The 17,674-nt window shown below is 44.8% G+C and overlaps 1 protein-coding gene across 3 annotated transcripts in view; it reads left to right on the plus strand.

The window, feature by feature from the left end:
• Positions 1 to 17,674, plus strand: part of ALS2 (alsin Rho guanine nucleotide exchange factor ALS2) — a 186,078-nt gene that overhangs the window by 120,155 nt on the left and 48,249 nt on the right. For all 3 annotated transcript variants that reach the window (XM_073551524.1, XM_073551523.1, XM_073551525.1), the window contains exons 26-28: positions 10,959 to 11,076; positions 11,466 to 11,623; positions 14,132 to 14,260. In XM_073551524.1, the coding sequence (XP_073407625.1) occupies positions 10,959 to 11,076; positions 11,466 to 11,623; positions 14,132 to 14,260 (405 nt within the window). The remainder of the gene's footprint in view (positions 1 to 10,958; positions 11,077 to 11,465; positions 11,624 to 14,131; positions 14,261 to 17,674) is intronic.

Genomic DNA, 17,674 nt, shown 5'->3' on the forward strand with positions numbered 1-17,674 from the left:
TCAGCACTCTGAAATATTCTGAGGCAGAGCAAAAAAGAGGCCAATCTAATAAGGGACAAAAATCAAATTGGCAAATACTGATCAATAGGAGTGGAATTTCAGCATAGCCCCAGCAGGGGCAGGCTGATTACACAAAAAACTGAATTGACCAACAAGCGCAAGTGTGAACAATAGCAAAAAACAAACTTAACTTGAGAAGACTGGAAGAGAGCTGAAGTCCAGGACCTGAGAAGCAGACTGAATCACCAGAACCCGGATAGGGCGTTGGCTGTCTTATATCCAGTCTGATACTCCAGAGATCCAATCGTTATCTCCCTCATCAGGTGGCAGATCACTACCACTTAAACCAACCGCACTACCTCCTGTCACCACCAGAGGGAGAACGGAAGGGGAACTCTCAACTGGTGGAGCAGAAAATGAGTTCATGACAGTACCCCCCCCCCTTGAGGAGGGGACACCGAACCCTCATCCATGCCACCAGGCCGATCAGGATGGGCCCGGTGAAAAGCACGAACCAATTTATTGGCATGAATATCAGAGGCAGAGACCCAAGAATTATCCTCCTGGCCATAACCCTTCCATTTGACCAAATACTGGAGTCGCCGTCTAACCAAATGAGAATCCAATATTTTCTCTACCTCATATTTCACATTGCCTTTAACCAATACAGGATCAGGAGGTGCCGCCACAGGAACTACTGGCTCAACAAACCTCTTCAACAGTGACTTGTGAAATACGTTATGGATTTTGAACGTAACTGGAAGAGCCAATCGAAAAGAAACAGGATTAAGAATCTCCAAAATGCAACCTTCATAGGAATATTCTTAGACTACAGCCAAACCATATCACCCACTTTAAACCGGGGACCAATGGTCCTACGCCGGTTGGAAAAAAAGATGAGCCTTTTCCTGAGAGAGTGACAACTTATCCACCACTAGGTCCCATATCTGCTGCATTCTCACAACCACAGTGTCCACACCTGGGCAGGACGAAGATTCTACTTGCCCTGAAGAGAATCGAGGATGAAACCCAAAATTACAGAAAAAGGGTGACATCAGAGTGGCAGAACTAGCTCTATTCAACGCAAAATCGGCCAAGGGCAAAAATGAGACCCAATCATCTTGATCAGCAGATATAAAACATCTCAAATAAGACTCCAGGGTCTGGTTTGTTCTCTGTCTGCCCATTGGTCTGGGGATGAAACGCGGAGGAGAAGGATAACTGAATTCCCAGATTGGGACAAAAGGCTTTCCAGAATCTGGAAACAAACTGGACCCCTCTATCGGACACAATGTTCTCAGGAATCCCATATAACCGAACCTCCTGTTGTAAAAACAAGGGCACCAATTCAGCGGAAGATGGCAGCTTTGGGAGTGGTACAAGATGGACCATCTTTGAAAATCTATCACAAATCACCCAGATAACAGTCATTCTCTGAGAGACAGGAAAATCAGAAATAAAATCCATTGAGATATGGGTCCATGGCCTCTTGGGCAGCGGCAGGGGCATCAGCAACCCACTAGAACGAGAACAGGGCTTAGACCGAGAACAAGTCCCACAGGACTGTACAAAATTCCTGACATCACAAGATAAGGCAGGCCACCAAACGACCGACTCGCCAAATCTCTGGTACTAAAAATACCCGGATGACCAGCCAATGCAGAGCAATGGATTTCAGACATCACTCTCTTTCTCCACTGGTCAGGAACATACAATCTTCCCATAGGGCAATGCTCAGGTTTATCCTCCTGAAATTCCTCCAGGGCGTGTCTCAAATCGGGCAAAATGGCAGAAAGAACTACCCCCTCACCTAGGATAGTAGTAGGCTCGGTCACATTAAGAGAATCAGCAAAGAAACTCCTAGAAAGGGCGTCTGCCTTAACATTCTTAGTGCCCGGAAGAAAAGAGACCACAAAATTAAAACGCGTGAAAAACAAGGCCCATCTAGCCTGACTAGGATTCAAGCGTTTGGCCGACTCCAGATAAATCAGATTCTTGAGATCGGTGAGGACCACAAATTGATGTCTAGCTCCCTCCAACCAATGTCTCCACTCCTCAAATGCCCATTTCATGGCCAGCAATTACCGATTCCCCACGTCATAGTTGCGTTCATATGGGGAAAACTTTCGAGAAACAAAGGCACAGGGATTCATCTTAGAAGTCACAGGGTCTTTTGGGACAACACAGCTCCTGCACCAATCTCAGAAGCGTCCACCTCCACTTGAAATGGAAGTGAGACATCAGGTTGCCGTAAAACTGGAGCTGAAGTAAATCTCCGCTTAAGCTCCTGAAATGCTGAGACAGCCTCAGGAGACCAATTCAGCTCATCAGCTCCCTTCTTGGTCAGATCAGTCAGTGGTTTGACAATACTAGAACAATTACCTATAAATTTACGATAGAAATTAGAAAAACCCAAAAACTTCTGGAGAGTCTTCAAAGAAGTAGGCTGAACCCAATCATAAATGGCCTGTACCTTGGCCGGGTCCATTTCAATAGTCGATGGAGACAAGATAAATCCCAAAAATGAAATCCTCTGTACACCAAAGAGGCACTTCGATCCCTTAACAAACAGGGAATTCTCCCTCAAAATCCGGAACACAGTCCGGACATGTTCCACATGGGAATCCGAATCACTAGAAAAGATCAAAATATCATCCAGATAGATGATCAAAAACGTATCCACAAAGTCTCGGAAAATATCATTCATAAAGGATTGGAAGACAGAAGGGGCATTAGAGAGCCCAAAAGGCATCACCAGGTACTCAAAATGTCCCTCTGGAGTATTAGACGCCGTCTTCCATTCATCCCCGTGCTTGATGCGAATAAGATTATACGCCCCCCTGTGGTCAAGCGTAGTAAACCAGCAGGCACTCTTAACTGTGGAGAATAAATCCGACATCAGAGGTAAAGGGTACTGATATTTAACCGTCATCTTGTTAAGGGAACGATAATCAATACACGGTCTTAATGAACCATCTTTCTTGGCCACAAAAAAAAAAAAACAGCGCCTAACGGTGACGAGGATGGTCTAATATGACCCTTCTCCAACGACTCCTTAATATAGGATCGCATAGCATCATGTTCGGGTACAGATGAGTTGATGCCTGGGTTTAAATTTCCCAGGGTCGGCTTTTCAACTTAATTGCACAGTCATAACTCCTATGAGGAGGCAAAGACGCAGACTTACTCTCACTAAAAACATCAGAGAAATCAGCCAGATAATCAAGAATATCATGAGACTGAGGAGAGGTGGAGAAAACAGGAGCGTCCCTAAGAACACACTGACAACTCCAACTCACCACAGGCACAGATTTCCAATCCAAAACTGGGTTATGAGTTTGCAACCAGGGGAACCCCAGAACAATAGTATCATGCAAATTATGCAGCACCAAAAATTTACAATTTTCTTGGTGGTCTGGGGCAACTCGCATTATCACCTGGGTCCAAAACCTATGTTTATTCTCCGTCAAAGGAGTGGCATCAATACCCCTCAAAGGAATGGGCATCTGCAGAGGCGTCATGGACAAACCACAACGTTTAGCAAAGTCCAAATCCATCAGATTCAGAGCTGCTCCTGAATCCACAAAAGCCTTAGTGGAAAATGTGGACAAGGAGCAGATCAGAGTAATTGCCAAAAGGAACTTAGATTGTATACTGCCCACAGCAAATGTGTGTGCAAAACGTTTCTCTCGTTTAGGGCAGACAGAAATAGTATGAGTGGCGTCTCCACAGAAAAAACGCAGCTTATTACGACTTCTAAACTCCCAACGTTGCGCCCTAGACAAAACCCCATCACATTGCATAGGTTCAGATATTTGTTCAAAAGGTGGCAGCGCCTCCTGTGTAGTTTTACGTTCACGTAAACGCCGATCAACTTGAATGGCTAATGACAAAGAGCCATCCAGACCAGAGGGAACAGGAAATCCCACCATAACATCTTTTACGGTCTCTGACAAACCTTTCCGAAAGAGAGCTGCCAATGCATTCCATGTAGTAAGGACCGCCCACCTTCGGAATTTTTGACAGTACAACTCTGCAGGATCCTGACCCTGGTTTAATGCCAACAGGGTTCTCTCAGCTTGATCAACGGCATTAGGTCCATCATACAACAACCCCAAGGCCTGAAAAAAAGGATCCACATTAGTCAGAATAGGATTTTCAGGTGTCAGAAAAAGCCCAATCTTGGGGATCGCCGTGCAGCAAGGAGATGACAATTTTAACCTGCTGCACAGAGCTCCCCGATGAGTTAGGCTTCAAAGCAAGAAATAATTTACAATTATTCTTAAAATTCAGAAATTTAGACCGATCCCCAGAAAACACATCAGGAGTAGGAATCTTGGGTTCAGCAGCATGTGACTGAATAAGGTAGGTGGAAATTCCCTGTACTTCAGCAGCAAGCTGCTCCACACGATCACACAGTTGCTTAATCTACATTAGAAAAAAAATCCTCCTACGGCCCCAGAGAAAGAGGAAAAAATACATAATAAAAAAAAATAAAAAAAATTCTGACACTTTTTTTTTTTTTTTTTTTCTTTCTCTAACAATTCTCTCCTGCTTTTGAGTACCCTAGAATCTGCGGTATGGCTGGTGATTCTGTTATGAATGGGAAACCGAGGAGGAAAAAAAGGCAACAAGCTAAGTCTCAGAAAACCAGAGAAGTTGGTAACTATGCAGATTGCAGATCCCTGATATTAACCGCACAACTAGCAGCAGTCGTGGAGCGTTCCTACGTTGGGCCTAGACGCCTCGACACAACCGGAGAACTACATAAGCCTAAAGCAGGAAAAGAGGAAAACTGCCCCAGAGCAGACCCCAAAGGAAAGACAGCCCCCCACATGTATTGACGGTGAAACGAGATGAAAATACAAACAAAGGCAGGAAAATAGGCTGAGCAAACGATGGGGCCCGGCTAACTAAAAAGGACAGAAAAGGAAAGACACTGTCTGCAATCTGCCAAAAAAACCTACAAAAATATTGTCCAACACTTCTGATAGCAAAATTAACCCTGAAGTCACTAGACTTCTAAACCTATATCAGCACTCTGAAATATTCTGAGACAGAGCAAAAAAGAGGTCAATCTAATAAGGGACAAAAAGCAAATCGGCAAATACTGATCAATAGGAGTGGAATTTCAGCATAGCCCCAGCAGGGGCAGGCGGACTACACAAAAAACTGAATTGACCAACAAGCGCAAGTGTGAACATTAGCAAAAAACAAACTTAACTTGAGAAGACTGGAAGAGAGCTGAAGTCCAGGACCTGAGAAGCAGACTGAATCACCAGCACCCGGATAGGGCGTCGGCTGTCTTATATCCAGTCTGATACTCCAGAGATCCAATCGTTATCTTCCTCATCAGGTGGCAGATCACTACCACTTAAACCGCACTACCTCCTGTCACCACCAGAGGGAGAACGGAAGAGGAACTCTCAACTGGTGGAGTAGAAAATGAGTTCATGACAGTGAACAGTCACTGCTGTACTCCCACAAAGAGACTGAGTACGGCGTGTACTGCCACCCTGTATCCTCATACGTCTACTCCGTCTCCCACCCACTCGCCCACCAGAGCCTGTCAGTTTGAGGAGCCGCGGATGTCCCACAAGGCAGGATTTTCGGTCGTCCGATCTATCCCGGATGGGGAGGTACTTTTCTGCCCCCCAGATGCCAGCGAAAGGAGTACAGAAAGAAGAGAAACCAAGAAGATCGAAGGGAAAAAGAAAAAAAAATTGTTTTAATAGAGGACATTAGGAGTCTATCCCCTTTAATTCACATATACCTTTGTGGCATTTTTAGCACCCTCCACTCTGCTCCCCCATGCTCCAGAGGTCACCAGCTGTACTCTAGGTCCTGGCTTCACTCAGGCCTAGGAGCAGCGTTGGGCATTAGGGGACTTTTCCTTTAATTCCAGGGGGTATTGGCACCAAACATCCCTTTCCGGCGTTTTTAGGGTCCTCCACGCCGCCCCGGCGGTCACCAGCTGTAATCTAGGTCCTGGCTTCACTCGGGCCTAGTGGCGGCATTGGCGCCGCCCCCCTTTCTTCCCTGCACTTTGGGTGGGCTTTTCTCCCACCCGTCGCTTGATGCTTCCTTCCGGACTGAGGCTAGCCCCGCCCTCCCTTGGCTTCATCTCTCTGCTTGGAGCTGGCGCCATGTTTCTCCTTCTGGACCTGGTGCTTGGCTCCGCCCCCTCTCCAGCCTCAGAGCGGGCTCTTTCAACGTGCATCCCTGCAGTGCATGCTTTTACCCTTTCAGTCCCTGTCCTTCTTGCGGTTACCATTTTTCCTGCTTGTGGATCCGGATGGTGGCCCTCTCCCGGCTGGGCCTACATCTTCAGCGCTAGTAGCCCTACCGCCTGGCAGCAGAACATCTCCCAGCACCTGGACCCATAAAGCAGCGCTTGCTCCAGGTAACAGGCAGGGTGCGAACTATAAGCCAGGCACAGCAAAATACAGCTCAGACAGGCAACTCTGTCTGCAGGCTCAGTGATTGCTGAGAGTCACCATCATTCCTATTGGGGCTGGTGCATTAAATGCTCTAGAGCCGTGCAGTTACTGGTGTATTAAATGCTCTAGAGCAGTGCCGTCACTGATGTAATGCATGCGCTAGAGCTGGGCAGTCAACAGCAATGGGCATTGCAGTTCACCCCACTCTCTGCACCCTCCACAGTGAGAGGGGCCCTTATAAGTCCTGCCGTACACCGTTTGCTCTGTAGAGTTTTCTTGCAGTCTCCTCTCAGAGATTTCCGATACGTCACACTGCTGTTGTGATTTCTGCTATTACACATCTGTGCCTTGATTTCAGCGGAGCATAGCACGACCATTACTCTACACATGAAGATGCTAGTGCCCTGGCATATCATACACTTCTAAGCTCACAGGCACTCTACCCGCAACCCCTCTCCTGATACTAGCATTACTCTGCAAGCAGAGAGGTGAGCTGCTTCTACGCCTTCATTACTGCAGTGTTGGGGGACCAACTTTCCAGCTGTGTAAAAGTCCTGTATTCTCCAGCAATGTCTGCTGTGGCTCAGTGGACAAAGAAGCTGACCACAAATCGCAGGCCCAAGCGTTTTAACTCAGGTGCAGAGTAGAGTTTAGTCTCCCTCTGATTCAAAGCCTACAGCTCTGCCATCTGGAGAAATGACTGTACAGGATGTACTTCAGGACAGACATCGTGGTGCGGCTTACTACATGTGAAACGGTTATTCTGCCTAACGCCGTCAGGTATCCAGACCTAGACCGCAACACAGAATTGGCTTTCTCTCATACCCTTCTACAGGGTTCTCTCCACGCTAATGTAATCGCTGGATACTGAGAGCCAATCGCAGCAGTACTCTTCCGCTATCCAGGTTTCTGACGCACCAGCTACAGTAGGGTATTTTGAAACTGCTGTATTTTCAGTGGATCAGACGGGTCTTGGGTTGACTGCTGCAGTGGTACTGGTTTTCTGTACTGTATTAGGTGAGTCAGAAGCATTTTCCTTTATGTTCCCCGCATTTGATTGCAGCAGTACTCTATCCGCTATCCAGGATTTACATGCGTCCTCTACCAGACACTTTTGGTCGATCTGGTTCAGATGTGGCCGTGGTCGAGTGCTGCATCGGTCCTGCTCTTCTATCCTAGACTCAGGTGAGTCAGAGAAGCCCTGTTTCATGTACCTCAGGGTCTTTTTGCATCATCTGCCTAGGCTCCCTTCGGTTCACCACTTAGTGAGAGGTGCCCGGCATTCATTACTTCTGTTTGGCTGCAGCAGCGGTTACAGTCCGCTTTCAGGTCAGTCAGAGGCACCTTCTGCTGCGTGTTTCATGGTCAATAACATCTGTGGTCTATTAACAGTAAATCTGCTACGTACCACAGGGGGAATCTCAATACCACAGGGTGGATCTCAGCGGCATCATGAGTGGCCAGTCCACTTTCAGGTAGGTCAGACACGCTGGTGTCCGGTACTGGATGGTCGCAGTTTTTTCTTCGGCCACGCACTGGGCTCTGTTTGCATGTTACTCCCCAGGGGCCTGTCCATACGATCTGGTTATTCGGGCCTACCACCAACTATCCGTAGGTCAGTTTACAGTGCTGTCCTCAGGCTATCTTCATTATCCAGTGCGTTACGCCTATCATAAATGATTTACCAATTACTGTATATACGTCCTGGCTGTCTTTTTTGCTGAGTTAGCATCCATATGTATACCATGACTCTCATGACTGTTCACTGTTCTGTCCTAGGGGCCTTTGAGCTACCTCAATACCAGGGCTCCCTATCTATTTGTCAGTACTTGCCTCTTCATTCTTACAGACACCGGATAAAGCCTCGAGCAGCTCCAGGATTTGATTCCCGAGGGTGGCAGGAACAGGTTTCCCACCTTGGACAAGAATTGGATCTTACTCTGCGCACGCATCAGCCAATGCCGAAGGCTGCTCCAGGCCTGAATCCAATGAGGAGTTTTGTGATAACTTGTTTCTTTCTTCAGCAAGATTCATTTCCTTTCACTGGTATATTCAGTCGTGTGGTGTCTTATACTTAGGTAAGTGGGTCCACACACTGCAATCCTCTCCCCTTTCAAGAGGTTCCAGGATGCATAGGGTTGCCAATGTCATCGTAGGGAAGGATCTTCCTTTCATCAGTCAAGTTTCTTTTGGGGTCTATGTGCTCCTTCCTAGGGCCAACTTTCCATGGAATTGACATACTTCATGTTTTTTCATGGACTTTCCTCTTTCGACGGCTCATATTTTACTGTGTCTTCCAACGCCTATCTAGATCCTCATCCCTGTACGCTTGAGTTTAGCTGCCAAGTCGTCCAGTAGTTTACGTTCTACATGCTTAGATGGGCAAGCTGTTGTCTCTTCAAACGATTCTCCTGTTCTGAACCGTTTTGTTGGTTAAAATAGAGCCTTCATCGCCGTGATGAGATCCAGGGACCACCCAAGGTCCCCTTCAGTACGTCTTTAGCGTCTTGCCATCTAGTAGGTTCACAGTAGCCTACTCTCAAGTCTTTCCTTGTCAATGCAATTTAATGGTCTTTCCTTGTCCTTTTCTCAGGATCCTTAGTCCAGCCGCTTCCAAAGAGGGAAGCGCCTCGGTATCCTATATCCCTTCTCTCCTGAGCTCACTGCAAACTGGACCACTTCGACTATGGTCCCTCCAGTTTCCAGACTTTCCAGCATACGGTCCTTCCTCTCCCAGAGGGAGCATCCCTGAAGGATACCAACGGCGTACTCATAGTCATTAGCAAGGTCAACCTTTTGAAGTGTCTGTCGCTGCATTGTGCCCTGCCTTTGCCTCCACCTGTGTAGCAAGTTTATAGATGCAGAGGCTAAGATGTTCCATCAGGGCATTCTTTCTAGAGCCTGATCAAAGGAATTGGCCACCCTCGCGGACCAAGTTACCCTGTCAGGGAAGTACATAGTATCCGCCTTCCCCGGACGCTGCTGCAGGTGCTGCTCGGGCATCCAGCAATATCATGGCCTTCTGAAGGACCATGTGGCTTACGGCGTGGCAGGCAAACTTAACCGCAAAGAGTCCCTTACCAGCTTGCCTTTCCAGGGTTATCAGTTTGGCTCCAAGTTGAACCACATTATCGTGGAGATTACTGGAGGGTCGAGCGCTCTCCTTCCTCTTGCTAAACCTCGTTGTTCTACTGGTGACTTTTTTCCTCAGCATGACTCGTCGGGGATCTAAGATTACTGAAAGGAGGAGTCCATCCTTGTCTTTTCAGCATGAAAGCTCTTTGTTCAGTAATTGCTTCCTGGGAACCGCATAAGTTTTCCTTTGTCCCATGGAAGCCTTTATCCAGGTCCTGATTTCTTCAGGGCATCGGACATTTCTACGTTTTGCAAGGGGCACATCCTTTTTCATTTTATAGCTTTCTCTTTAGGGGTCCCAACCACTCCCAGAGTCTCGCAGAATCTGGCAGCAGTTTTGCACATTCTATGGATCACCGCGTCAGTGCTCTTCCTGTATCTCACCGATGTTCTCTGTCCTTCATTCCTCATTCTTTCCTTCGCCCGGCTCAGACTCATTCTTCGTAGCACTCTTTCATTAGGCTACCTGGCCAGGGCGACATGCGTCTGTCCGGTTAAGGCCGCCCCTCTCCCTTTTCAGAACATGGGCTCAGCCTATAGAGGCCGTCCGGCCTCCAGGTCAGCGAATGCTCACTGAATCTGGTCAACATTTGTAGGTTTACCAGGTCAGGGCAGAGCGCCTTATTCTGGGTTAAGGCACACTCTACCCGGAAAGGGGGCGCCTCCTGGCGGTACACATAGGGATTCCACCCTGCACCTCGGCAGAGCGATGATCTGCCCTCCGCATGTTCGCAAAATTCTTCAGAGTCCATGTTTTGCTTCGGCAGATACTGTCTTAGCTACAAAGACCTTGCAGGTGACGGAGGTGAGTTCTCAGACCTGATTGGAGTTACCTGCTGTTCCCTCGCCTTGGGTACTGCTTTGGAACGTCTCATGGTTTCCTGTGTCCCCCAATGAAGCGATAGAGAAAACAGGATTTTTGGTTGCTTACCGTAAAATCTTTCTCGGAGCCTTCATTGGAAGACACAGCACCTTCCCAAGTTGAACAGTTCTGTTTTATTGTATTATATTGTTACAGTTTGAGTTTGTGTGTTTTCTTTCTTTTTTACATGTTGCTTCTCCTACTGCTTTCTCACTAACTAAATATTCTAGGGGTGGTCGGTGGGGTGTATACTGCGGAGGACGAGATAACTTTTTTCTACATAGTGGCAGCCTCCTAGTGGCAGCAGCATACACCCATGGTTTCCTGTGTCCCCCAATGAAGGCTCTGGGAAACAGATTTTACAGTAAGCAACCAAAGATTCTGTTTTACTGAGACAGAGAAAAATGAGGCTTATGGAATTAAAAAGCATTCCTATATTAAGGGGTCGGTTACATGTAGACATGTAGTCTTTGTAGACTATATTGCTAGTATTTTGACTTGGTGTAAATTCTCTGTTGCAGTCCAGAGCCATTAAGTCGATCACATACACAAATGCTGGAGAGTTTGGAGCGAATTCCGCAGCACAGTGGCAATTTCACCATGGAGAAATATGAGAAGATCAAGTCCTATTTAATAAATGTAAGATAACTTGTATTCATTACTGTTACATGGTTGTGTTTGGAGGGTGTTGGTCTGTACTGTACATAAATATATTCTATCCAGCATACATGCAATGAATTATAGGGCAATATTATAGGGTAAAGAGGTCGGCATGCAAAAGAGAGCATATATGTTGTTCAACCAGAGGAGAAGACGAACATGAAGGAGCCCAGATGTAACAGCTAGAAATGTTACTATAAGTATTTTACAATCAATGATTTAGCTACATAGTAAAATTACTACTTGTATATTTACCATTGTGACATATATTATTATAAAAGTGGTCAATATTACTAAAGGTATAAGGTTACACACCTAACTGCTGCATCTGGTCTTTCCCACCCATCATCTTGCATGCTTATTCCCAGGCTTGTGAAACCCCAATGCATCAGCTAGGTCGGCTCGTGGAAACGTTGGTGGCAGTGTACCGGATGACCTATGTAGGAGTCGGTGCCAACCGAAGACTTTTACAGGAAGCTGTAAGAGAGATTAAGTCGTATCTGAAACGGATATTCCAGCTGGTGAGGTACAGCATCAGCTTCATATATTTGACAATTATGGATTTAAAATCTGACACAAAACTTGAACATCATGTTAACTTCATTTTTATTTTTTTTATTTTGGCACATAATGTACATATATTTAACCCCTTAATGAACGCCAATACGTCTCTTTACTGACCTGCGATATAAGAGAATAGCATCCCCATACTGGTGACAGTCCAGCAGCTGACGGCTGTATACTATAGCTGACAACTTGCTGTATCAGTTACGATGAGTGTTTGCACCAACTATGGTCATTTAACCCTTAGATGCTGCCATCAATAGTGACTATTGTATAAATGGTTAACAGAGTGTAGGGGCTTCCTCTTTATCCTCATTGGCACCCTGAGATCATGATTGTTTGGTCATGATGTTTGCCATGGCAGTTCACGGCCAAATAGCGGCCTTAGATTTTACGGGCTTAAACAGCCTGTTCAGAAGTCGGTGACATTTAGGTGGCAACAATAAATTTTGCATTCCTGTCATGCCACTTTGCATTAATTTCTGAAAATTTTATTTAATAATCTACCTGACAGCAGTTTTCAATATGTCAGGGGGTGCTGTTTTAAACATGGTATCACTTTGAACGTTTTCCAATCATAGCACCCCTAAAGTCACTTCAAACATGGATAGGGCTCTTAAAAAAAAAAAAAAAAAAAAAATTTGGTACATTTCCTTGAAAAAAAATGAAAAATTGCTGCTACTTTTTTAAACCTAAAAGGCTAACAAAATAAAATATTATTTTTACAAATGGTGCTGATGTAAAGCAGGCATGTGAGAAATGTTGATTATTAATATTTTTGTGTGGTATGACTATCTGGATTAAAGGAATAATGATTCAAATTTTGAAATTTGCAATTTTTTTTTTTTTTTTTTCTCAAATTTCTGATTATTTATAAATAAATACAAAACATATCGACCTAAATTTACCATTATCATAAATTATAATGTGGCTCAAAAACAGTCTCAAAATCACTGGGATTTGTTTAAGCATTCCAGAGTTATTACCACATAAATTGACATTGGACAGAGTTCAAAAATTTGGCCTGGTCACTAAGGGGTTAAAACAAATGCCAGATTAAAAAAACTTTGACCCTTTTCATAGATATTGTGAATTCCAGATAGGGCTAAGCGATTTTATTGACTATTTTTGATCTTAAGGTTTTGATTTTATTTTTGTTTTGTTGTGCTAAGCGTAATCCAGAATTTCCTGGATCCAAGCAGTTTGTGTGTCCTGGACTTCAGCAGAAAACTGTTGTCACATTTGATTGCAGCAAAATTTGCTAGGAAAGGCCAATAATATTTTTCTCATTATGGTTGTTTAGCTTGTTTCCGCAGGCAAATGCACCCAAAAAATCTACTACAAAATTTTTGCAACGTTGTGGGGATCTCCCTGCAGCTTTCTCTGGATTTGCAGTGGAGATTTTCCACAACACAATCCTATATGTGTAAACATTCCATGTGAATGATTCCACTGCACAATTCTCTTAACTTGTATACTAGTTTGGGGGTGGCAGACAAGTGGTCTGAAATAATAGTTATTGCAGTTTATGGAGGACATGGAGTGGCCACACAGGGAGAAAGTGTTGGGTTAACCCTTACCTTTTCTTTTGCACAAGAGAAACAATACAGAGATGAACATGCAGGCGATATGTAGAAGGGGAAGTAAGGGTTAACCCCAGTTCACAGTCAAGAAGATGAGAACATTTTACTTGGGGATAAGGGGGTAAAAACCAGAGAGAAGCACACAAGCATTTAAAGGGATTGTCCTCATTCAGAGAAGTTTTTTCTGGAAGTTCTGTTAGAAGTAAAAAAACAAAAAAAAAAAAACAAACCTGTGCTTTTCTTTTATTGTCCAACTAAAGCAGTAGGTTTCCACCACTGCTCCTGGTGTCTTTTGTTGACTGCAACGCTGACATCACATCGACAGTGCTACGTGGACTTATCAGTCTCCTTATGGTCTCCACAAGGAGAAACTTCATCCCTTAGATTTGCGCATCCAGCTAAACCAGTCCTATTGCTTTGCACTGATGAGGGGCAATCACCCTGAAACACTTGTCTGCAAAATGGAGTGTATGGTTTGACTTCTTGTTCAAAGTTGTGTGACACGGGTTGTTTTGTTAAAGAGTCATTAAAGACTCTGTTCGGGCCAGGCGATAGCAGGCCGGACGCTGTTGGTATGGGTATGTGTCCAATTCCATCAGGCATGCTGAAAGCGCGTGTGGCCGTAGGAGCGCTCAGCCAATCGACTGGAAGAAGATTTTCAGGCTGTATTTACAGTATTGACCTTTAGAATTGCTGCTTCCAATAAGTGGCACTACATTTCCCATCTGCTTTCTCTCTTAAGAGGCTATTTACTGATTTAATTTCACAAAGGAGTATCCCAAGGCCTATAAGTCTCCTTACTCCAAGTTGGCACTTGTCTCAAGGAGAAACTTTACCTCACGGTGCATGTTTGAAATGTTATTTTTTACTGTTTTTTTTTTTTCCAGATTTTTGTTTCCAGATCTGCCTGAAGAAGGTAGCACAATTCAGCCATCAATCGCCCTTAAAGAATTCTCTGATAAACCTCACATCTGCAATGGGAGAACAGGTTCGGAGTCTGAATCGCCTGAACCTGGGTAAACATATCAGAAAGCTAAATTCTTTAGATTAGACACAGGTTTATGATTTATTGTCTGACTATTCTGCTTTTTAGCATTTCTCTTGCATAACCCTCAGTATATTATAATGATCATGAGGCAAGATTTTGTGTGCAGTGGTGACGTCCCATCTACAACATGTGATTGCTGCAGGCAATCACTGGCCTCAGCAGATATGCCAAGGAAGACTGCACAAGACCGCTGAGGCCAGTGATTGGTTACAGTGGTTATCTTATAGACAGGACATCATTGTTGCAGCCCCATGAGCAAAAATGGAGACAGCAAAGAGCACTGAAGCATCAAGTCTCCCAACAGGAAAGTATTGCTTATTGTGTTATTTTAAAGCATTACCTGTTCCTCAATTTTCACTGAAAATTAACAACCCTTTTAGATATCTTTGATGTTAAAGGGAATCTGTCAGTAGTATCAATCCTCCTAAGCCGTCTATATGGGCATATAGGTCATAGGAATATTAATAAAATGTTACCGTGATATCTGCGTTCCGATGTCCTATTCCAGAGAAATCCATGTTTTCCTTATATGTAAATGAGCTGTTCAGAACTATGGGCTGGACTCTTATCTGTATGAGACTCTGATTCCAGAGATTATTTTAAAAAGGGATGTTACCGTTGTGATGTGTAATGCTCGATCTTTGCTTTCCTGATCTCACTAAAGAGCTGTTTGTGGTTCCATCTCATAACCACACAGTGTTACAATAAAGCAGAGCTGTGAGACCTGCAGAAAATGTGTATGCAAGGAGAAAAAGTTGAGTTCTTCTGTTCTGTGTTAGTTACATATCTCACACTGGTAACTTTGTCTTTTTAATAAAATCTCTGGAGACAGATTCTCATGCACATCTATGTCCTGCCCATAGTCCTGAACAACTCATTTACATATTAGAAAAACGTGAATTTCTCTAGAATAAGACATCTGATCACAGATATCAAAGTATCCTTTTATTCAGCTTCCTTTGAACTACATGCCAATATAGACGGCTTAGGAGGGTTGATCCTACTGACAGAGGCCCTTTAATGTGGACCTGTCATGTAAAATAATGCTATTAACCTGCAGATATGCGGTTAATCTGCAGGTTATAAATGTTCTAACACCATGCGACACTGACAGAGAGCCTCGCTGCCAGGAAAAAATGAACTTTCTCATTCGTCTCTGAGAGACACCAAACCATGGATAGTCTGCTGCCACCTGGAAGCTGACACTATTATTGCATTTAAATAAAATTGGCTCCTCCCCAGCAGACTATACCTCGCCTGCTGGAGTAAGACTTCCTCAGTTCTTTGTAGTGCCAGTTGGAGGCAGTCTGTCTCAGACCTGTCTTGGGTTAAGCGCTAACCATTTTCCTTTTATTCTTCAGATTGATGTCTCAGGGTAACAGAGTGTAATTGTGCACTCTTTTTCTCTCAAGTAGCAATGGAAAGTACAGGCTGCAATTGTTAAGTCCGTATTCTCTCTTGTCTGTGTGGCCGGACCAATGTACCTTGACATTTGTAGGTACCTAGGTACTGGAGCAGAGGTCTGTAAGCCAACTAGCTATTGCACATCGCCCCACAAAGTGCACGTATGCATGGAGCAGAATTTAAAGGGATCCGGATCTTCAGGAAAGGTAAGTATAACCCTATCATGAGCCCTTTCTTCCCTCCCCAGCTCCCCACGCCTACCCCCTCTATTCCTTTTCTCGGGGCGGTAGTTACCAGAGGCTGTACTGCCCCAGGGTGTGAAAATAATGGTCCTTGTGTAGGGGCCTGGTTCTGCAGCTGGCTGTTCTGCTCCCCATTTGAGCTCTCTTTGGCCTTATCTGGTTGGGGATAGACAGGTTGGTGTGCTGGCGTGTGGGACCTTGCCATGCAGCGATCTGTGTATCTGCAGGCGTCTCTCTACAGGGCCGGACGCTGTTGGTGCGGGTCTGGTTCCATCAGGCAAGCCGCAAGCACGTATGGCTGTAGGAGCACTTTAACAATCTGACACGGCATGGCACTGTTAAGTGGTGTGGACATAGAAGGAGCTTGGCATCTTCCTCCTCGTGGGATGGTAAGCTCACCAGGAAACAGATTCCTGCAACATGGACTGGGTAGGCTGTTGGCTACTGGGGGCTTATACTAGGCACTCTAACAGTTCTGTATCACTGTTTAGGGGTGTGTGTGTTTTCTTTGTGCCCTTCCTCAGTCACTTCTAATGTCTGAGTCTAGAGAGGATCGTACTTGCCCATTACCCAGTCTACACTTGCCACTTTCTGTGCTCATGTAACTTGTAATGGTAAGTTTTCCGCCTGTCAGTCTGTGGCACAATTTAATGGTGTAGCTGTTGAAGCCGCAAGTTTGAGGGAGGCAGGTCTGTCTGAATCAGTCAGACTATGATTAGAGCCCAGAAGCCATGCTCATTGCAAGTCTACCATCACACTTGGAAGGCTTATTTTGGTTTACCAGTCTTTCGCCAGTGTCTTTTTCTTAGTCAGCGTTGCTCTCTTTCTTATAGTCTGGATTGGAGGTGTGGCTGTTGCTCAACTCCCTCCAGGGTCAGGTGTCTGCTATATTACTTCAGAAGGATTTGGCATGTAAACCTCAGGTTAAGACTTTTCTCAGGGATAGTGCACATTAGGCCACCCGATCTGACTTCCCTGGATCCATTGGATCCGAATCTCGTTTTGGAGGCTCTTCAGTCTTCACATTTTGGGCCTACCAGAGAGATCTCTACGCTTTTTCTTATAAGTCTTAATACTAATGTGTCCAATACACATGAAATGGTTGTTAGACACTTCGACCAATGTATATTAACAAAGTCTATTGTGGCATTAAGCTACTAGACAAAAAGTGTTTCCAACAAAATAAAAACTACAGTTCAACCATTACTTGGATCAATTCCAGTAGTATGGTGGGGAAGGAGATCTGCTGCATACGGAGCAGTATTCAATCAATGGCTATACCAAAAGTCATTACATATACCAAAATGTGGCCTCAATGCCTCAAAATGTGGCCTCAATCTATAAGTGGTTCACCAGAGTAATCATGGTGTATATATAGCAGTAGCGTGTTCATTACCTCTGAGACTGGTGAGCAGGAAGATGGTAGTAACACGGTGATATACTTTTTCTTATAAGGTAGCTTTCCTAATAGCCTTCACTTCTATTAGAATGGTCTTGGAGCTTGCCACTGTCTTGTCTCCCTCCTTACCTTATTGTTCATCAGGATAAGATAGAGTTGAGACCAGTTCAGCCAGTTTAGTTTTTTCTTCCGAAGGTGGTCTTGTGTTTTCACCTTAATAAAAACCTTGTTTTACCTCCCTATTGTCCAGCACCATCTCATTCTATTGAGACGGCTCTACACAGGTTGAACGCCGTTGTTAGAGCCGTAAGATACTATTTATCGGCCTCTGCCTCAT

This window comes from Dendrobates tinctorius, unplaced genomic scaffold, assembly GCF_039654945.1.
Source record: "Dendrobates tinctorius isolate UK_male_01 unplaced genomic scaffold, ASM3965494v1 ptg000177l, whole genome shotgun sequence".
NCBI classification, from domain to species: domain Eukaryota; kingdom Metazoa; phylum Chordata; class Amphibia; order Anura; family Dendrobatidae; genus Dendrobates; species Dendrobates tinctorius.